Source organism: Pagrus major, chromosome 8, assembly GCF_040436345.1.
Source record: "Pagrus major chromosome 8, Pma_NU_1.0".
Taxonomy (NCBI): Eukaryota; Metazoa; Chordata; class Actinopteri; order Spariformes; family Sparidae; genus Pagrus; species Pagrus major.
In genome coordinates, this window is record NC_133222.1 from 12,660,272 (window position 1) to 12,680,886 (window position 20,615).

The 20,615-nt window shown below is 41.8% G+C and overlaps 3 protein-coding genes across 6 annotated transcripts; 2 read left to right on the top strand and 1 right to left on the bottom strand.

The window, feature by feature from the left end:
- The first annotated feature begins 477 nt into the window (after positions 1–477).
- incenp (inner centromere protein) lies at positions 478–9,939 on the top strand. Of its 4 annotated transcripts, none has more exons than XM_073471252.1 (21): positions 478–535; positions 1,857–2,005; positions 2,106–2,216; positions 2,334–2,947; positions 3,040–3,082; positions 3,229–3,298; positions 3,398–3,530; positions 3,662–3,701; positions 3,853–3,940; positions 4,056–4,196; positions 4,571–4,588; positions 6,396–6,505; positions 6,590–6,710; positions 6,805–6,915; positions 7,144–7,310; positions 7,456–7,576; positions 7,865–7,975; positions 8,203–8,238; positions 9,011–9,073; positions 9,191–9,341; positions 9,560–9,939. In XM_073471252.1, exons 2-21 carry the CDS (start codon positions 1,866–1,868, stop codon positions 9,733–9,735), a joined length of 2,565 nt encoding a protein of 854 aa, XP_073327353.1. In that variant the 5' UTR covers positions 478–535; positions 1,857–1,865; the 3' UTR covers positions 9,736–9,939. The 4 variants fall into 4 exon arrangements, with proteins under 4 accessions (XP_073327353.1, XP_073327355.1, XP_073327352.1 ...); XM_073471251.1 differs by having other exon boundaries at positions 498–659; XM_073471254.1 differs by lacking the exon at positions 4,571–4,588.
- Positions 9,940–11,813: 1,874 nt separating this feature from the next.
- On the top strand, positions 11,814–14,683 carry fth1b (ferritin, heavy polypeptide 1b). The gene is made up of 5 exons (XM_073472331.1): positions 11,814–11,860; positions 12,877–12,980; positions 13,095–13,241; positions 13,447–13,572; positions 14,213–14,683. The coding sequence occupies exons 2-5, from the start codon at positions 12,879–12,881 to the stop codon at positions 14,369–14,371; spliced, it is 534 nt and encodes a 177-aa protein (XP_073328432.1). The 5' UTR covers positions 11,814–11,860; positions 12,877–12,878; the 3' UTR covers positions 14,372–14,683.
- A 1,205-nt stretch (positions 14,684–15,888) lies between these two features.
- Positions 15,889–19,758, bottom strand: best1 (bestrophin 1). Its single transcript, XM_073471802.1, has 9 exons — positions 19,607–19,758; positions 18,656–18,750; positions 18,333–18,566; positions 18,065–18,219; positions 17,876–17,953; positions 17,452–17,604; positions 17,284–17,364; positions 17,046–17,197; positions 15,889–16,960 (listed from the first exon to the last, which is right to left on the bottom strand). Exons 1-9 carry the CDS (start codon positions 19,756–19,758, stop codon positions 15,889–15,891), a joined length of 2,172 nt encoding a protein of 723 aa, XP_073327903.1.
- Positions 19,759–20,615: the final 857 nt, after the last annotated feature.

A 20,615-nucleotide genomic window follows, 5' to 3' on the forward strand; every position in this document is an offset into this window, starting at 1 on the left:
GGAGGAAGGCAGCAACAGTCCTGCAGTCTGCTGGAGAGGATGGGACAAAGGACAGGAAGAGGTCATCAGCTACACACTCCATGCCTCTCAAACTGACCCACACACAATGATTCCACTTCAAGGTTTATCAAGTTATATGTATACATGTTTTGTGTCACAGTGCCTGAAGGAGCAGGAGATAAACATGTCTGTATTCGTGCCTGGAGCGGAGCATATCCTGCCACATGGCAATTGGTTGATTTAAATCTGAGCAGCGCTGTAACCCCGCCCCACATTTCAGTTGGGGTTGCTCGTTATACTCAAAGCTCATCTGTTTCAGCACTCCGCCCCGTTGCTTGCTATTGTTCCTAACGGCTAGCTCCGCCCTTGCGGATGATCCCGAACACCACATCGAACGCGTCCTGCGAAACGTCACTGCGCTCCGGGTCGGGATTGGCTGGTGCAGTTTTGAACGAGTTAAACGGTTTCAGCGGGGAGGTTTGCAGTTACCACCGAGATCACTCCCGAGCTTACACATGAGCTGTAAAGCGCAGTGGTAAGTCCTTCGTTTTAGCGCATTTTATTTTCTCGTCAACATGCGATTGATTTAGCTTTAAAAAAAAACAAACTAGCGGAGCAACGAGCATCGGATACCCTCTTCAGAAACCCGGAAATCAAAGGTAACGCCGTTTATTTTGACGCTAAAGACAACATTAACGTTAGCTAAGTTAGCGTTAGCTCACAAACATGACCGTGAGAGCAGCTCTGTGCACAGACGTGATCAACATCTCGGTTAAATTTAACGTATCGTTGTCTTACAGTAGCTGTAATAGCAGTCTTGTGTATTACTGAACATTATTTGAGTGTTTTGGTTTTGAATGCTCGTCGACCGCAGTTGAGCTAAGCTAACGTGTTACCTGGGAAACGTTAGCTAATCCTGTCCACATCACAGAGCGCCTGTGTTTAATGTGAGGCTGATAGGACAGTGCTGTGATTTCCCTGCACAACAATACATCAGTGCTGCTGTGACACGAAAAGACCTAGACGACCAAATGTTATTGACGACTATATTGTTGTTGAATAGCGGCCGTCCAGCCCATCAACCGTCCGCTAAAATAAAATGACATTGCGCATGCACAGATTGCACTTAAATAGACATCAAGTGAACAAAATGGATCTGGAAATCCAAGACAAAGAAATGCATTACATGTCAATGCTGTGGTTATTATGTAGGGTTAGAGTCTACACAGCTGCCCAACTTTGCAAAGCAAAATATGAAACGTGTTTAGGAATGAATTTACCCAAAAATGGCTGTGACTTAGTGACATTTTAATAACTTTAGTCGGATTGTTTGTGATGTTAGAAGATAGTTGACGTCATAACACTGTTAAGCTTAAAAGGGACCTATAGGGGTGTGTCGCACACCTCATGCCCCCCCCCCTTTTGTACATTGACTAAACAGACAATGTGATGTTGCAATGAAATATTTACATAGATGCATCTTTCAACTATGTAAGGATCAATAGCAAGCATGTTTTGGTGTCAGTTGACATTAAAAAGACAGTATACAGATCATTTCTAGATCCCTCCATAAAGATAACATTTTCTGTAAATAATGGCCTCAGCAGTCAAAGTTTTGTGAATGGGATGTAATTACAGTCCTAGACTCTGCTTTTAATCAAAGTTTTTGGTCAGCTATTGATGCATTAAAAAATGTAAGTGAGTTGACAAGATGACTGCTTTGGGGGTCTCAAATAGTCATGGTCAAAGCAGATGTTAAAATGTAAAGGACTAATCCTGTCTTTATGGCCTCTTAATATGGTCATCCCAAGTCTGTTACAATCTGTCCTGATGTAACGGTGCAATCTTTCCCTCAGGACGTCAACATGAACTCCGTACTAACTTCTGTGCGGTCCCTCATGCAAATGTTCGATGGCAAAGCTCAAGAATTCGCCAATGAAATCGAGAATGTGCACATGGTTTGGCTTGAGGAGATCCAACAGGAAGCCAACCGCATGTTCTCAAGGTAAGCTTGAGTTAATGTCATGACCCCTCTTGTTCGTTTCAACGATCTATTGTTCTTCTCTCGAAATGTTTACTAATGAAGCTGATTCTTTCTGTTTCAGAGATTTTAATGCTGAACCAGAATTAATGCCAAAGACACCATCACAGAAAAAGAATAGTCGCAGGAAGCGCGTGTCTCTGGGGCGTCAGGAAGAAAATCAAGCCAGGCGAAGGTGCGATGTCTTCATTATCGTTTCAGTAAATGCTGAATTTTCTTATTTATTCAACCTGAGCAATTTTAAACAATGATGCCTTTTGTGATTCAAAGTCATTTTTCTTTTCCTGTCCAGATTTTCAAAGGGAAAGCGCAGCAACCTTCGTGGTTCGTCTGTCAAATCGCTGAACTTCATTGCCGAAGAAGAGCCTGTTCCCGAGGCCTCGACCTCTGAAACCACCACACCGCCTAAACGCACCACTCGCAAAAACAAACAAACAAAGTCTGAGGTGACAGAGGAAGTGAGCCGGTCAACTCATGGAAGCTCTAAAACTGAGATGGTGGAGAACAAGAAGCCAGAGCTCGTAGAGGAGCTGGACAAAAGTAACACAGTGAACGATGCAAAAGTGGAGCCAGACTACGACAGCACTTCTCCAGCAGACCCGTCTCCACCTAAGATACCCTCACCTGAAGTTGTCGTCAGCATCTCTCCAACAGACCGCTTGTCTGCTGAGATTGCTCTCCAGCCGGAGCCTTCTCCTGGCCGCACAGCCGCCAAGATCGCCATCGCTGGTGCAGCTGAAAGCTCACGGCGGAGCTCTGTACGGTGCTCCCTCAAGCTACGTCACTCGCGGGCTGGTCTGCGGCACAGTATGACTCAGGAGTCTGTTCGCCGCGCCTCCCGTCGCTCCATGCTTAAGAGGAAGGTGTCTCGCATGATCAACTCCACATGTAGCAGCAACACTGATGGTGATAAATTAGTTATATTTTTTTTACGAATGACAAACTCTTCCACTCTATCAAATCTGTATGTTATATTTTGGTATTTTTTCTGATTGTAGAGGACGCTTGCATGGACTCTGTAGAGGAAGAGGATAAAGAAGCGTAAGTAATGAAAAAACACATAGTTTGCATCAACAATTACATTGAAAGCATGTAATAGTGACTGCTAATTGTGTCATGGTATGAATTCAGTGTCATTTTATTTTTTTAAGCGTTTCTTACCCATATTAATTTATTCACTGCTATAGCAATTATGAAGCTGTAACTGCTGACACAGAGGATGATACTGCAGCTGAAGAGCTGAAGGAAACTCCAGAGGTATGAATATTTCTTTGTGTATTAAAAGTGTCAAACTTGAATTTAACTTGTTTTTTTTGTCAGCTGACGTTTTGTTTTGTTTGCTTGAAATAAATATAGATCGAGGTTAACCAGCGCGTGAATCCATCTATTGGACGCGTTACTCGATCTGTGGCTGCAAACTCTCCCAAATTGGCGCCTCCATCATTGTTTACCACTGAGCAAAACATGAGCACTCCCAACAGGAGAACAGGTGTGTGCACTTTCTATTTTATTATTTGATTCTTGTTTAGATTTTAGCTAATAGTTCTTGTTGAATGTTAACAGTTTTATACCAAGCTGTAACTTGTATGGGCTAAACACACATTTGTGTCTGTGTTTCAGTCGTCGCTGAGAAGCAACAGTCTTCCAAGTCCGGCCGGAAGTGAGTGCTCTGTGTGTTAGTTGCCCTAGATAACAGATGGGAGCTTACTACAATGTTTGATTTCTGCAAAGCTCTAAAGGCCATGTCAACTTGTTGACTGTTAAAAATATCCTGTCTTTTGTGTTAAAATGTGTTATTTCTGTGTCTCTAGGTCACGCCTTAGTGCCAAACGCAAAGCACCAGATACTGTAGAGGAAAGTCCCACAAAGAGGTTCTCTCCTCCTAAGAAAAGTCAAAGTGTAAGATGCAAAAAATCTTAGATTGTTGAAGTTAAGAAATGGAAAATATGGTAAATATGTCTACAAAATAATGAATGTACATTCAATTAACTTCCTCTCCTTTGGGATAATACAGGCTATCAGACCCAACATGAGGTCTTTCCTCCAGACTGTGCAGAAGAATCAGATGCTGATGATGACTCCAAATACCCTCGGCCGCACTGGCGTTATCAAGTCCTTCATTAAACACACCACTCCTATGAAGACTGATCCGAAGGTACGTTACACCCTTGCATCAGTGCAAAGCAACAGCGCTGTGGTGAAAGAGAGCAACAATGCAGCACTAATAGGCAAGGGTGGCCAAAGGATCAGATTTTGATCAGCTTTATTTTAGATCCATTAAGATATAGATCAGCTCGAGACATCTTGACTCCATAATTACACTCCACTGACCCAACAGACGTGGTATTGCGTCCGCATAACTCGTCATAGGGATTATTGCTTATCAGCTATCTTATAATTTCAGTTGTGTGCCTTCCTAAACACCCGAACCATTTAAGAGTGAACAGTGCATGTTCTAAAATGTTAAGAAGTAATGAGCTATGAAATGTTGTAGTCCTCTTATTTGGATGTTTTTTCTCCCCTCCCCAGTTGTGCGTTGGTACAGTGGTAAGTGTGGAAGCACTGTATGTTGGTTGTGGGCATTTGGTGGTGTCTAATATCCCATTGTGTAATTTATTTTCCCCATTTCCCACATAACCAAGACGAGCCCCTTTCACACTTCCACATTTAAACGTAAATGTGGAGCTGACATTAAGGCTCATGACAGTTCTGTAGCTGAAGATTTAGAAAGATTTTCTTTTAAGTTTGGGCTCTAGTGAGAACATGAGCAGCTACAATTCAGTCTAAATCACATAAAGAGTTAAATGTTACGTAGAATAGACTCTGACAGAGACAGACACACATGAAGAAAACCAAAACCACATCACCATAACTGAGCCCTGCCCTGCATGGTCCACTGGTGAAAGGGGCTACTGTCAACACCCCCCCAAACTGCACTTGTTAGTTGATGGTTTCTCTCATCCCACGGGTCACTAATGCTCATCGTTTGCAATCTTTTAATCTAACAATCCTTCAGACCACCTAATGGCTTTAGTAACCTCACTGTTTGTTGCCTTTGAAGCATAATTTGATCAGAAGTAGAAATTGAAGTAAAAATCCATCTTAACCAGAAGCCGTGTCACTGTTTGGGTTGTTCATAAAACTAAAACTTAAAAACGATTTCCTGTGTGAGGAGAACACTGGAGCTAATGTCAGTGTTCCTTTATTGGATTCTGGGTTTGTGTTTAAGAGCAACTTGTTCTGTGATCAAATGGCATTCAGCCGCTCTTGTCGGTATTTGGACACTTCTTGTTGTTTCTCTGCTTTGTGTCTGTTGTGGAATAAAACGATTGTTACATTTAATAACACAGGCCCTATTCAGACCTGGTTTTCTCATCTGCCCTGACTGATCTGATCACACGTGGACAGCTAAGTACGGGTGTGAACACCCCCAAGATGCACTGGGGACGCATTTGAGATCCGATCACTCAACCTGTGTTCCGAGATGATCTGTGACCACATTCTTTTAGCAGTGTGAATGCACATTTGTCCTGGGCCACACTGAAGTACCGCCTACTCAGCTGATGTCCTCTGTGAAATAATGAGAAGCCACAACAACAGACAGAATGGATTACACGCTGCCTGATTTCCATTTGGTTCTCTCTAATGTAAATTGTGAGCAGGAGATGGTAGTGCGGTCTGTTTCAGCTGATCTAACCTTTGAACTAGTAAACGCAGTGTCATGGAGGTACTCTCCCTCACAAATCGCGTGATTTAAAGAGTTGTGTGAGGAGAAACATACCAAACTTGAGCGAAATGAGTACTGCAATTACAGTACATGCAATACAAAAAGTTTTTTATTTCCATGTAAGAAGTGTCAGCGGTACCAGCCAGGTTAATGCAAGGTGTGAATCAACAGATGTGATTGGATCATGTCATAACCAGGCTATAGACATGACAGTAGCCAGGTGTTGCTTCTTTAAAGAGGCACGAGATCTATCTGATGAGGATTACTCATCTTTGAGAGGCGTAGGCCTTAAGGATGGCTTGAAGTTTGTAGTCTGTTGAAATTGTCCACGCATTAGTTTGGAGGCTAATGGTCTCAGGTCAAAGGACAGGACTATCTCTCTGCAGTTCAGCCGTGTGAGAACAAACTTGATGGAAAAAAACACAAAGTCTGTCAGGGTGGATCTTTGCTTCATCTGTCTGCTCCAAGGATATGATGATCTGCTTCAGAATAAATGCAATCCAAAGCAGCACTGCCACTTTGGATTATTTTTGCATTTACCACCTATTGCAGTGTATCAGAATTAGCTGATTTCTGGCAACATCAGCTAACTAAACAAAATCCTTCTCTTCTCTTTTTTGTTCTCAGGCCAAAGAGCGTCACAAACTGGAAGCACTTAAAAAGAAACAGGAGCAAGAGGAGGAAAGAATGAAGAAAATGGAGGAGGAGAAGAAAAAGAAACAGGATGAACTTAAAAGGTTAACCTCGTTATACACCGACTGGACAGTTTATTAATTAAAGTATTACTCTTTCTGTTTTAACTTTGAAAAATTGTGTTGCAGGAAAAGGGATGAGAGGCTAAGAAGAGTCTTTGAGGCCAAAGTAAAAGAAGAGCAGAGGGAGGAGGAAAAGAAAAAGAAGATCGAGCAAAAAATGGCTCAGATTGATGAGAAAAATGATAAGGTATGTAACACATTTTGTGATTTTCAAATCTGTATGTCAATCTCAAAACCGTTTCAACAACGTTGTCTCATCTTTGATGCGTCTCCTGGTGCAGCGTCAGGCAGAGGAGAAGGCTAAGAAGAAGGCGGCTCTGAAGCGCCAAGAGGAGCTAGATCAGAAAAAGAAGTTGGAAGAAGAGGCGAAGAGGAAGAAGATGCAACAAGCGGTGAGACGGTGCTCTTTTAGTAGTTGATTATGCTGCACTCTCTGTTGCTGTAGCTGTGCTTAGTTTGGTGCACGCTGAGGTTTTCATCCTGTATATGCTGATAACACTCGCTCAGAGCACAATCCTATCACCCTGCACACTAGGTTTTTTTGTAACTTAATTGCACAACATTGCAATTAAACTTTTCTAATGTATCTGGGTTTTTAACTGTGTTTTTTGTTTTACTAGGAGGAGGAGAAGCGGCAGCAGGAGTCACTGGCCAAGAAGAAGGCAGAGGAGGAGGAACAGTTAGCTCGTAAGCTGGCTGAAGCTCGCAGAGCGCTGGAGCTGAAGAGAGAGCAGGAGCGCGAGAGGGAGAGGGAGCTCGAGAGAGAACGCCTGGCTGCTGCTGAAAGGTCAGCAATAACTACTTTATAAACCTCAGTAACTGAATTAACTGTCTAACCAGTGTATGAAATTGAAACATGCACTGGTGAATTTATAAGAACAATGTTTATTTACTCCGGAGTTTGTTTTACTGACTTGGTGTCTGTCTGTCAGGGAGCGGGTGGAAAAAGAAAAAGCTCTCGCTCTGCAACGGGAACTGGAGAGAGCAGCGAGGGAGAAAGAGAGGAGGGAACTGGAGGAGAGGAGAAAGGCACTTGAGGAAAAAAGAAAACTGGTAAGAAATGTATCCCAGCAGCAACCACTGTCACTGCTGCTGGTACAGTAGCTAGGGAGCTCAGTGTCTCACCCTGCTTAATGATTTGGATTATTTGGGTAGTTTCAGGACATTAGTTTGACCTCCATATAACCTTGTTACCATGACCATGTTTACCTCCATGAAACACCTCTGTGGATAATTAGTCCACTCATTAATCAAGTACATTTGTTTAGGCTTCAGTTGCTCTGGGTTTGTTTGTTTGGCTGCTCAGCTGTCCATCTGTTAATGTGCTTTTTCTCCCACTAGGAGGAGCAGCTGAGATTAGCTGCAGAAGAGAAAGCTGCAAGAGAGAGAGAGGCTGCTAAACAGAGAGAAGCTGCTGCTGCTAAGCAGAGAGAAGCTGCTGCTGCTAAACAGGTAATCTACAGTTTACACTGAGGTTAGATAGACCTGCACAGCTGAATATGAGCAAAAGTTGACGAAAAGGTAAATTATTCTCAGTTTGAAGAGGAGCTTCATCTAAATATCATCTACTCATGTAGGTTTAGCTTTTGTTTATTAGGTTTATTATTCACAGACTTTGCTCTTGAACACTTTAAAGTATTCTCTAAATATAATTCTCAACATTTGCTCTTTTCCCCAAGACTGCTGCTGTACTGAATGCGACTGTGGATATCGAGGTAAGAATCGCAGCCTAGTCACTCAAAAAATCACTTTTTACTTTTGGTAATTTATCATTTAGATAAATTGGGACATTTTCGAATGAAACATTTTATCAAAATGTTCCTAACCTGTGAAGGGTTAGTTTAGCTCCAGTTTTTAGTTCACTTTTTATAAATGTAATTATTATTAGATGTCTATGGTTGTAATTATTCAGTGATCCTGATAATACACACAAATTATTTACCTGAATGTGTTTAAAGTTCCCATCAATTCAACATAGGTGTCCAAGTTTTTCTTTTTTTTTAAATCACTTAAGTCTTGCACTGATCATCACATGTACACCAGTGCATTGTGTATTTTCCTGACTTTTACTTTCTAATTTCCTGGAAAATGATAAAAATGTTGATGACCCCTCCTGCACTCAGGGACGAAATGATCTTTGTGTCCAAACTTTAAATGGTCCTCAAAGTTTTTAACTTTATTCACTGATTTGGGTAAAACTGGATCATGGGGGGCTAAATGCACATTCTGCGCTATTGGCTGCTACAAATGCCAGTCAGTGTCCGCAACAAATTCCTCATTAGCTTCCTGATTTTACAGGAAACAAGTAAATAAACAGTTTTCTGGGTGTTTGGAGGTTTGTAATCAAACAAGTTATGTTTGCATTCAGTGTTACTCAACAAGACATCTTTTTTGTATCTGTGAGGTCTTGCAAACATGTAAAGTGCATTTTCTTTTCAGCCGTGGTGAAAGACATATTTTTACCTCTTGTCTTCTTACTCTTTTCAGCGCTCTGTAATGAGCACGCCTGTAGGAAAAGGCGGTGGCCTAAATGTGACTGTGGATATTGAGGTAAAATGAAATAATGCATTTTTGTCACATGTATTTAATCAAAAAAATCTTAAAACCTGACCGTTATCTTTTCATCAGAGTACATCCTCATAGTGTGTGTTTTATCCTCCTCTGTAGAAATCACCACAGTCATACGTCATCACTCCAAAGGGCGGAAACAAACCCTTTGTCCCCAAAAGTGCAGAAGATTATGGGATGGACCAAAACAGTGACGACTCTACTGATGATGAGTCCGCCCCAAGGAAACCCATTCCATCCTGGGCAGAAGGTGGGCATGGTTTCATAAAATTATCATTTATTATGATGACGTTCAGTCTTCACAACTTGGAACTGCTGCAGAGTTGGGTCCAGACATATTTTGTCAGTATCTCAGTGTGTTTTCTCATGTTGTTTGGTCTTTATTCAAAACATTATTATTGTTTTGTTTTGTTCTGTTTTCACATGTCTGCATTCATTCATTCAACATTCTACTTAATTTTCTTCCAGGTCACAATCTGCAGCAGATCATTATGAAGCAGTACTTTAACCCTCCTGATTTAGACTCTATCTTTGGAACAATTGAACCACCCAAACTGGAAAACATCTTTTACAAGAAGAAGCCTCGCTATTTTAAACGCACCAGCTCTGCTGTGTGGCACTCGCCTCCAGTTGGATCCAAGTAAAGTCTGTACACTGATACAGACGTACTTTGCTGTATAAAGTTTTCATTTTGTTTTAAAGTCTGTTTCCAATAAAGTATGTTAAATATCATGATTTAAAGTGATACCCAAGTGATGCTTTTACTTGTACTTGAAAATGGGTGTATATTATAACCTAGTGGGATGTGAAAGTCTTTCTTTCCAAATGATCAGTAAAACTTTCTTTTGTATGATGTGTGTACTGTCTGTAAATGATAGCAGAACCTTCAAATGCAATAAAATGGTTGATAACGCCAAAATGTGTGTAAGTTGACATGAAAAATTAGACCCCCCTGTCTGACCACAGCCTGAAACTTTAACAGATATCTACAAGAAAAGTAATCGCCACCACGAGAAATATGCTTCAGGTATGAAACTTGAGATGACGTATCTACAGTCGTGGTCAAAAGTTTAAATATGCTTGTATAGAAAATGTTTATCATGGCAGTCGTCAGTTCCAGTGATTTCTATAGCTCACATTTTTCTGTAATGTTGTGAGTGGACCATGTATGACTTAGTCACAAAAAGCTGATATTTGGTTAAATGTCTCGGCCATTTTCACCTCAATTAGGTGCTTTTGATAGCCGTCCACAAGCTTCTGGCAGGCCTCTGGCTGAAATTTTAATCTCAACTCTAGCCTGATTTAGCCGTTCCTTTACCACTTTTGTTGTGTGTTTAGGATCGTTGTCCTGTTGATACACCCAAGACCCAATCTTCTGGCTGATGATTTTAGGTTTTCCTGAAGAATTTGCAGATAATCCTCCTTCATTATTCCATTTATTTTATTTAGCGCACCAGATCCACTGGCAGCAAAACAACCCCACAGCATAATACTGCCACCACCATGTTAGACCGTCTTCTTGGAATTAAAGACCTTGTCTCCAAACATATTGCTGCTCATTGTGGCCAAACAACTCGTTGAGCTCTTTAGACTGAGTCAAGTGGGTGTATCAAATACGCCCTACTAAAATTGGCCCAGAAATGTCATCAGCTGTTATCAATCAGAATCATAAGGCCGTGCTACAAAGAAAACCCATAATAAATTCAGATTTGAAGCAAATTTCATGAATTTTATTTGTGACCAAGTCGTACATGTTCCTCTCATTCCATCACAGAAAAATGAGCTGTAGGAATCACTGGAACTGAAGACTGCCATGATAGACACGTTCTTTATGAGTGGATGTAAACTTTTGACCACGACTGTATATAATTAAAGTAATCCATAATCTCCATAATCTTAGGCCTATCATATCACAGTCATTATCTCGAGATCTCGAATTAATTATATCGTTATCTCGGGAAAACAAAGTTTTGTTATCTCGAGAAAATTATCCCGTTATCTCGTGTAAACGGCAGTTGTTATTTCGAGATAATAACTCGAGATCTCGAGAAAACAAATGAAATTAACTCGTTATCACGGGAAAACGGAGGAAATAAAATGTATGAATGCATGGCCCTTTAGGGCTTCCGTATAAGACAATAATAATACAAGAACAAATTAACACTTCAGAAAACCCCAGTCATGGTATGCACATTTAGGGAGCATCAATTAAAGTCATAATTATGAGACATAAAGTCAATTATCAGATCAATTTATCTGATAATTGACAATCAGAGGTCGCAACTAGGAGGTAAGAAGTGGAAATTATAATATTAAAGTTGAAATTATGAGCCAAGAAAGTCAGAATTATGAGATAAAAAGTTAACATGTATCTGATATTTTTTTTACTTTTAATCTCATTATTTTAACATTTTATTTTTTATGACTTTTTACCTTTTTTTTTAAAATCTCCTTATTTCAGTGTTCAATCCCATAAATATGACTTTTTATCTCATCTTTGTAGCTTATTAAAAAATCTCATAATCATGATTTATCATGGGATTTTTTGTTTTTAAATCAAGGCTTATTTTTCTTTCTCTTTTGTTGACTGGTGTGTTTGAGCTTCCATACGCAGCGCAGCGTCGAGCAGACAGCGTTCATTTGCTGTGACGGCAGGTAACGTCAGCCAGTCTGCTAACTTCAGTCGTTGGGAAGTTGACGGCACAAATATCGGACTTCTTCACAGCTACCTTTTTATTTTTGTTACAGAGCCAGAGATCCACAAACCAGGTAGGTTTTACACACCAGCTTGATGCAGCGTCCTAGCTAGCCTGTAAGCTAGCTAGCTAGCCAATGGTTCACCTGCCGATGCGCTGATGGAGATGTGCTCGCTAACGGTGCCTAGCAACCATAACTATAGATCTATGCTAGCAACGCTCGGTGCCTCTGGTAGCTTGTTAACTTGCTAGTTTGCTAACCTGTCAAATAAAATAACTGATTAGGCGATAACTCAGTATTATCACCAGTCAATACCAACATTACTATCCCTTTTTAATCGTATATTTGACGCCACGTTAGCAAGCTCTGTCATCACTTATCAGCTCACCTTGACGCGTTACGTTTCTTTAAATAAGCTCATGTGCTAACTTAGCAAAAACAATCTTCTCCTGGCTGATTGTAAAAGTCACAGCCATTTTGTGCTCTCTGGAAAAATGACTTCGTTATGTCATTTTCATTACTTCGTAAATACATATTAGTAAATATTTAGCTAACTGCTCATTAAAAAAAACAAAAGTGAGGAGTGTTTATTCAGCTTGTTAGGAGTTGCTTTGAACAACAGTGTCTCGTGTAGTTTTTCAGATGGATACAGTGAGATGAAGGTCAGCCTGTCCGGATCAATATGGATGCAGTTATATCCCTTAAAGGGTCGATGCACCTGAATCAGCATAATTCACAGACTGTAGTAAGTTTGTAAAGGTGCAGTCTCTTTATTATTCATTAGTAGTTATATGAGTTATTTGTTAATTCATCGGTCTGCATGTTTGAATAAAGGTGTCGTCTTTTGGAAATCCATATATTCAGTTATTTACTGAGAAGAATAATGTGTCAGGTGATGTTAGCGGTGGTTGTCTCAGTGCTGGTGGCCAGGTTCATGATCAGATACAACACAAGCGGCTTCAGCTGTGCCCGTCTAGGTGCATCATTAGCAGCGGTCTGTAAGGTCTTTTCTTGCTATGCTTGCATCATGTGCAATAGTGTCATTGAAAAGTTGCTCACACCTTTCTTCATTGTTTTAATTTACACAGAAATGGCTTCACAAATCCGACAGAACTTCCACCAGGACTGCGAGGCCGCCATCAACAGACAGATAAACCTGGAGCTTTATGCCTCTTATGTTTATCTCTCCATGGTAAGAAATACTTTTCAACTAGTAATGCAATGTGCATCTTTTCTTCCTAGTGCTCACAGCTCAGTGCTGTTTGTGTCTTTAAAGCTTCTCTTCTTCATTTCTCTTGGCTTGTAGGCATACTACTTTGATAGGGATGATAAGTCCCTGCCAAATTTTGTTAAGTTCTTCAAGGCACAGTCCAAAGAGGAGCAGGAACATGCGGAGAAGCTGATGAGTCTGCAGAACCAGCGAGGAGGCAGAATTTTTCTACAGGACATCAGGGTGTGTACTGATACTTTTTCTACTTTTGACAAAATGAGTGTGATAACAGCATCTTCTTTTGGGGGGGGGGTGGTGCTTTTTAAGTTTGTCAGTTGAGATGCAAGCACCCCTTTATGATGCAATTATTAGTTCTGTGTTGGTTATTTTTGTAAAATAATTATAATATCAGTGTTGAATTGTCGTGAATTATTTATGTCTGTCATAGAAACCTGATAGAGATGAGTGGGGGAGCGGTCTGGAGGCTTTGGAGTGCTCCTTGCAGCTGGAGAAAAGTGTAAACCAATCCCTGCTGGACCTGCAGAAAATGGCGGCTGAACACAATGACCCTCATGTAAGCAGCAGACCAAGGGCCAAGTCACACAGCATCTGGCTGCGTCACGCTCCAGCTCTGTCATGGCTGCCAAAGACGATCCGCCGTCTTTATTAGCATTTAACTTTAATTATGATGCACTTTATTTGTTTCGGACTTTGTCTACACACAGTAAAAGTAGTTGTCATTAGTGAATGAAAGAGGAAGGGGGAGAGCGAGGGAGTGTTAAACCTCTGTTCTGTCTCCTCCTGCTCATGATCATTTAACGCAGTTGAGTTCACAAAGTTGCACTCAATAGCATATCGATATCATGGGATATAAACAAAAATCCAGGGTTATGACATGTAGAATGAGAACAAGCAACAAAATGTTGTCATATTCAAGCCCAGCTAAAAACACATACCACAGCTAAATGAGCTGCAAATGTGTACTTGTGCCTGTAAAACAGGAGAAATGTGGGAAAAACTATTCTAAACTATATTATACTGTAAGTGTGGCTGCTGAAAAACAGCCGCTCCGCTTCTGAAGCGTTTCCAGTTTACATGAAATGAAGGAGTGATGGAGCTGTGACTGAGCCGGAGTGCATCCAGATGCTGTGTACATTCGATGTTAGAGAACATGTAGTGTAATAAGAATAACATCCTATCCATTTTATCCACAGATGTGTGACTTCATAGAAACACATTATCTGGATGAGCAGGTCAAATCTATCAAACAGCTCGCTGACTGGATATCAAACCTGCGCCACATGGGAGCCCCTCAGAGCGGCATGGCTGAGTACCTTTTTGACAAACACACCATGGCTGAGGAGGGCAGTTAAACTGCGCTGATGACACTGATGATCATCTTGGTCACTGCTGCATGCCAGTCTGCTCCCCGCCCCTGTCATGTACTGCATGTATCACAGATAACGCTGCTTTATTTATGTTGTCAATTAATTGCAGAATTTGCACAAAGCATAGATAGCTCTCTAAACTAATGTTTTGTAGAAACAAAGAAAGACCAAGCAAACCTTTAAATCATGCCATTTACGCTTCATACTTCCTGATGTTTTACAGATTGTTCAGTGTTTTTGGTGTTTCCAAAGTGCAGTGGCTAAAACTCTACAATCGTCTGAGTCCAATGAAATTACAATGACATGGAAATTTATAATTCTGTTTGTAATATTTTTATATATGAGAATTATTTTATAAATGGATTTGTGAAATAATTTCAAGTTTTACTTTAAGCTTTTACTGAGTGTTAAATTGTATTCCAATTTGTTTTTTACATTTATAAATCCACATTTGTTTCCTGATTTTGCATCTTTTTTCTTAATTTGACATTTTCATTCTGATATTCTCATATTTTTTTTGCACTTTATAGTTCCTGCTAGTGTTGAGTGATGAAGGATATCTAAAGTGATGAGAGTCCTCAAACCTGAACATTTAGGCTGGTCATCATTTTACTAGCTTTCAACTTTGTGTTGAACTTTTTGTTTTGTTTTGTGTCAAAGAGGAAGCCGGGAGATCCCTAACTAATTTTTCAAATCTATATGAATTTACCCTTTAATCCATATTTTCAAAAACATTTACCTACTGTGGTTAAAATTGTGACATACTTAACCCTCCATATATTCACCTAGTATTCACTTTTAAATGCGTCAGCTTTGAGTTGCATCAATCACGTATTTATGGGATAACTACATACGGTGTCTGTGTAAGCCAACTGTTCAGAAGCTGCTGAAGAATCAAATATGTTTGTTGTCCGAACACACTGATGTGTTTGAGCAGGTGTGACCCAGGAGGATGTTTCTCCAGGGTACACTTTGCTTCTTCTCTCTGCAGTTGCTTTATATAACATGAATATATTATGAATATTTGTGAATTTAAGTTGAATTGTACAAACAGTTTCCTTGTATAACAAAATAAAATGGTAACCAAATAATTTCAAGTTTCATTTTTTTATTAAAAAAACAAAATGACAAAAGAAACAAAACATATGATACTTAATATTTATTAAAGAGTACACTGATGGGAACAATGCTTAGAAGACAAGTTTTTTTTTTAAATATACACATTTCTGCGTCTTGTTGCTGAGATTTAGAGGAAACCTTTGCATGTTGACGGTTAAATCTCATAAGGTGCTTTTTTGCGTTACAAGTAGGTTAATTGTTCTATAAGAGCTTATCAGGAAGTAGAGATTAACTCAGTGTTTGCAACAAATACTTTTCAGTTTGTGTGTTTGGCTCCAGATGACTGTAATGCGCGTCAGATGGAGCACAGATCAGGACCTGTTCGTGAGTAATGTTTTGAAAGCCACATGTGATACAAAAACAGTCTGTCACACCTTCTTTTCTCAGTCCTGCTCCCTCCCTCCTGTCGCCTTGTTCACCCCGCTGTCCACCAAAACGCCCAGCAGGTCCCCTTCAGCCAATGAGATTCCTGAATCATTGGGCGAGTTTTGCTGATTGGTTTCTTGCTGCGATGACGCTGAAGTGGAAACTGTGTTCATGTTATTACTCAGCCCGCCGTTGGTGCCCCCGTTGCTCGCCCTCATGTTGGCGCTGAAGTTCCCATGGTTACTAAAATTACCGTGACCTGCACCGTTGCAGAGACTTCCTGTGCCAGCGCTGTTGGTGCTTGTTGCATTAATGCTGTTAGAGCTGCTGTTGGGATTACTGGGATTTGCTGCCGCTGTGCGAGAGGGTGAAGTGAACGAGAACACTCTTTCCCCTCCGCTTCCTGCCGCCCGAGCACTTGGGGGTCCGGGCTGGCTGTCAGCTGAGGGGAGGGTGTCCAGAGTAAGGCGTGGAGGTGGAGGGCGGCGAGACAGCAAGCCGTGTCCAGGTCTGAGTTTAGATATCGGGCAGAGTTCAGGTGGGTCTGGGAAGGAGAAGGTAGGGGCACTGGGGACCCCGCTGTCCTCACTCAGCCAGGGAAAGGCAGAGGATGGTGGTGGGGGGACGTGGTTTGGGGTGTCAGGAGGCAGCAACTGTGAGCCCACCATTGGATGAGCAAGGGAGCTGCAGCTGCGGTCCCACTCGTTCTGAGTCCGCCGGGCAGGTCGAGGGCGGGGCACCGTCGGGGGCACACAGTGGATGGGTGTTTGTGGGCAGCTGTAGAAACCCGGCCTCTCGTACAAGGGCATGGTGGAGAAGGCATAGTCCGGATCTCGCTCTTGGTTCAAAGGCTGGCGGGCTTGACCCGGAGTCGATGGTGCTTCCTGTTGAAGGTACAGAGGGAAACGGCTTAGCGGAGCTCCAGGACGGCGGCGCAGCAGAGAGACCCGGGAGGAGCGAGGAAAGTTTGGTGACTGGACGCCGAGAAGACGACCCAGCCCTCCAATCAGCGGGGTGGAGTAGTTGGCTTCCTCGTGTTCTTTGATTTGCTCCAGATTGGACTGAAACTCCATCTCTTCCTTAGGAACACTAGATTGGATTAAATAAATGGTTAGGTGATGATTAGCTGGACTGTTTCAGAATTGTCTTCAAGAAAATATAAACATTATTGAACCTGATATCTAGGGCCGAGCCCATGAAGGAGGGTTTGCGGTGTTCGGCGCTGGCAGCAGTGTAGGGAGGCTGAGGTTCAGACTCATTCCAGTACATATCCCTCTCAACCAGCGGCAGGCTGTCATACATCTCATCCACAGACAACAAGGACACCTGGGAGACAAAAGACACCAAAGCAAGAAGATGAAGACAGCCTCTTGATTAAAAAAGAGGGGACACAGTTTGGTTGGAATCCAAACCTGTAAGTTACGATCAACGAGCCAGTTGGTTTCAAAGTCGTCATCGTCTTCACCGAAAGGATTTATGAGTTGTTCAGCCACCTGAGACCATGAGCAGGAAAGACAGAAACGTTAAAAGGACAAAACATCAGTGTGACATGATCGCAACACGAATCTATTGTTCCTCACCTTCAGCCAACCAACATAGAAGAAAAACTGCAACAGGGTGAAAACGGGCAGGTAGAAGTCTATATCGTGACCCGGGTACCCCTGAGCTGGATCCAAGAACTGACGACCAATCAGACAAGCCAGGAAGAAGCTGTAGACCGCCACCGTCACCACCTAGTTAAGAGACATGAGTCAAATCTGGAAGTGTTTCACGACTAGTCTCTTATAAAGTGTTTACGCTGCTGATTTCATCTTATTTTTCACTGTCAATCACTAATTATGATCAAACTGAGTTAATCATTTTAGGTACATGATGATTTTTGTAGCACACAAAATCACATTCTTATAGACTACTGGTGTCATTAGCTGAGTCATTTCTTTACACAATCATTGTACATTCATCACCAAATGCAAACTATACTTCAGCACAGTATATCAACAAAACCTGAGTATAGACAAGAGGCAGGCTGATCCAGTCATAACCGTACAGCTTCATACACTTTGCCCGTAAACTATTCAACTCCTGAACAGGGAGAAAAAAGCAAGACAGGCAAAAAAAACATGTTTCAGAGCAGAAAAACTCCACAAAGTGAAGATGTTCAGGCCTGCAGACAGACAACACATGAAGACCTACAGTGAGAATGGCTGTGAGCGCCACGTCGTTGTTGATGCGACCTTCAGTGCGAGCCCTCAGAGCCAGGCTGACGAACCACACGCAGGGAACCCAGAACTTGTTGTGAGGAGAGGGCAAGTCTTCCATGTGCCTCAGCTCCTCTGACGTCATCAGACCTGAGAGGAACAAACACAGCGTGGACAAAACCACCACGTCACACTCTCTCCTAAAATAGTGGTTGTGCTGTATGTGATAAGACTGGCTTGATGGTTTCATTGCGACATCGTACCTGCCTGCACCAGATGCTCCATGGTGGGAAACCTCTTATAGACGGCAGTACTGACAGAGCGGTAGATGAGCACGCCAGAGAGGTTGGCGTATCGCATCAGGGTTCGTCGGGTCAGCCTGGAGGCCTCGTCCGCTCCACGAACGTGACCTCCCACCAGTGCTGCCAAGCGGTCTGGCCAGGGGACGTTCTCAAACTGGCCCCACCAACGTGACACGACCAAAGTGACATAAAACCCTGACAAAAGAATGAACAAGAAGTGGATGCCTTGTGATGGTTTCGAGGATGTGAAATGTAGAAGTAGAAAATAATCAGTCTCAACTCACCCAACACGAACGACACAGGGATGAGCTCTGCGTAGCGGTCACAGTATATAGTCAGCTTCTCAAACAGCCTCCTCTGGTCATCATTTAACACAAACCTGGTGAAGGAAACAACTATTGAGTCCATCACAATTAAAACCCAGGGAGGGGAGCCTTGTGGTCTCTTTGTTGGTGTTGATCTTTTTTTTTGTTACTTTTGTGTCAGAAGATATGGCAGCATAAAGGTGACAAAACTACTGTGACCAAAAAAAGCTCAGTTTCTCCTCATAAAGTGAAAAGTTTCTTGCTTTTTATGTTATATTGACATACTTCTCACATTTCTTTTGACCTAATATACCAGATTATTCTTTTTATATCAAAACTTTCCTCTTGATGATGTAAACAGTTTCCAATATAGTATAAACAGTCATATTTATACTATACTACTATTTATATATACTATACTATTGGCAAAAATTAATATTAAAGGTCCAGTGTGTAGGATTTAGAGGGATCTATTGGCAGAACTAGAATTATATATTCAGAAATATGTTTTTGTATGTCTATAATGGCCTGAAACTAAGGATTGTCGTGTTTTTGTTACCTTTCCAATTAATCTTTAATATCTACAGAGGGAACTGGTCGTCTTCCATGGAGTCCGCCATGTTTCTACAGTAGCCCGGAATAGACAAACCAAACACTGGCTCTAGAGAGGGACTTTTCGCATTCATACCTCACTGCTAGAGGCCACTACATCTTAGACACTGGACCTTTAAATTTACAATTCCTAAACTAAAGATCCCCCAGAGGCTCCTCAAAGACCTCCACTGGCCCCCAAATTCCAGCTCTAAAACGTCTTACGTTTGTTGAGCGAATAATTACTGTTCAATAAAATCAGAAACTGTATATACATTGGTGACAACTCAACATTAAAAACTACCAGTGGAGTTCAGAGTGTTTGGTCAGAGAAAGTACCTATAAACAATACTGAAGAAGGAGTAGAGAAGAGTGAAGATGATGAGCTCTCTGTAGAGCAGTTTATAGATGCTGCCCTTCCATCGCAGAAGCAGGTTAAAGAAGGTCCCCAGACCTGCATCAGCAACCCTGCGAGAGTATGTGACTGTCATTGCTGCTGCTGCTGCTGCTGCTGCTTGCTGGCCAACTTGCTGGCTGACTGTGGAGTGACATGAAGGAGACCAGTGTTGTGATGCTCTCCGGAGTTCGTCTGAGCTCAGCGTCAGCGACCAACCTGGATCTCATAAGGACAATTTGGTCACATATCTAAAATGAAGAAAAACAGAGCAGTGTTAGTTATTTCACATATGTTCTCCAGCTTGTTTGAAATCATACACCCTTACTGTGTTGAGATACAACATTAATCATTTACCTGAGCAGGTGTTTGTCAGGCTACAACATGTGAGGGTCCCAAAAGGTCAATTCTACTGACTCCCAACACAAGGCTGTAAAGTTGTGGTTACTTACCACACAATGTGAGGACGTCTGGCCATCGTACTCGCTGTGGCTCGAGATGTGTGGCGGCAGAGTCCGTGGAGAATGTTGTAGAAGGGAAAGAAGGAAAGAAAAAGAGAGCGGGGGACTCCTACACCTCCGGTCACTTGATGTGTTAATCTGTTTCAGCAACAAAGCTGCATTGTGAGGCCGGGTCCTGTTAATCTGAAGCACCCACACGGCCACAAATAGGTTGGTTAAAGGCATGAGTGCTGAGTTGTTGTGTTCAGATTTTGGAAATGTGACCAATTTCAGCAGCCAGTCCAACCACTTTCTTTAGAGTTTGACACATTTCTCTCTGTGCCTCTCGTTTGCTGCAACACAAAGACACACTTTTGAGCAACATTCTCATTTCTTGATTTCAGTGAACTTCTGCAGGGAGATTTGATTATTTTCCATTTGAAGCGTCAGTCTGTATTTGATCATTGAAAACTCTCGATCAGGTGAGAGTGTGTGTCACCCCCCTCTGCTGGAA

Bases quoted from the DNA above. Each gene is read 5' to 3' on its own strand.
- incenp (XM_073471252.1), top strand. From the start codon at position 1,866: ATGAACTCCGTACTAACTTCTGTGCGGTCCCTCATGCAAATGTTCGAT. The intron at 3,299-3,397 runs GTATGAATATTT...AAATAAATATAG, and splicing joins AGCTGAAGGAAACTCCAGAG to ATCGAGGTTAACCAGCGCGT. The intron at 6,506-6,589 runs GTTAACCTCGTT...ATTGTGTTGCAG, and splicing joins AAACAGGATGAACTTAAAAG to GAAAAGGGATGAGAGGCTAA.
- fth1b (XM_073472331.1), top strand. From the start codon at position 12,879: ATGGCTTCACAAATCCGACAGAACTTCCACCAGGACTGCGAGGCCGCC. The intron at 13,242-13,446 runs GTGTGTACTGAT...TGTCTGTCATAG, and splicing joins TTTTTCTACAGGACATCAGG to AAACCTGATAGAGATGAGTG. The intron at 13,573-14,212 runs GTAAGCAGCAGA...TTTTATCCACAG, and splicing joins CTGAACACAATGACCCTCAT to ATGTGTGACTTCATAGAAAC.
- best1 (XM_073471802.1), bottom strand. From the start codon at position 19,758: ATGACAGTCACATACTCTCGCAGGGTTGCTGATGCAGGTCTGGGGACC. The intron at 18,220-18,332 runs GTACGATGTCGC...TGTTCCTCTCAG, and splicing joins GGAGCATCTGGTGCAGGCAG to GTCTGATGACGTCAGAGGAG. The intron at 17,365-17,451 runs GTGAGGAACAAT...TCATGGTCTCAG, and splicing joins TCTATGTTGGTTGGCTGAAG to GTGGCTGAACAACTCATAAA.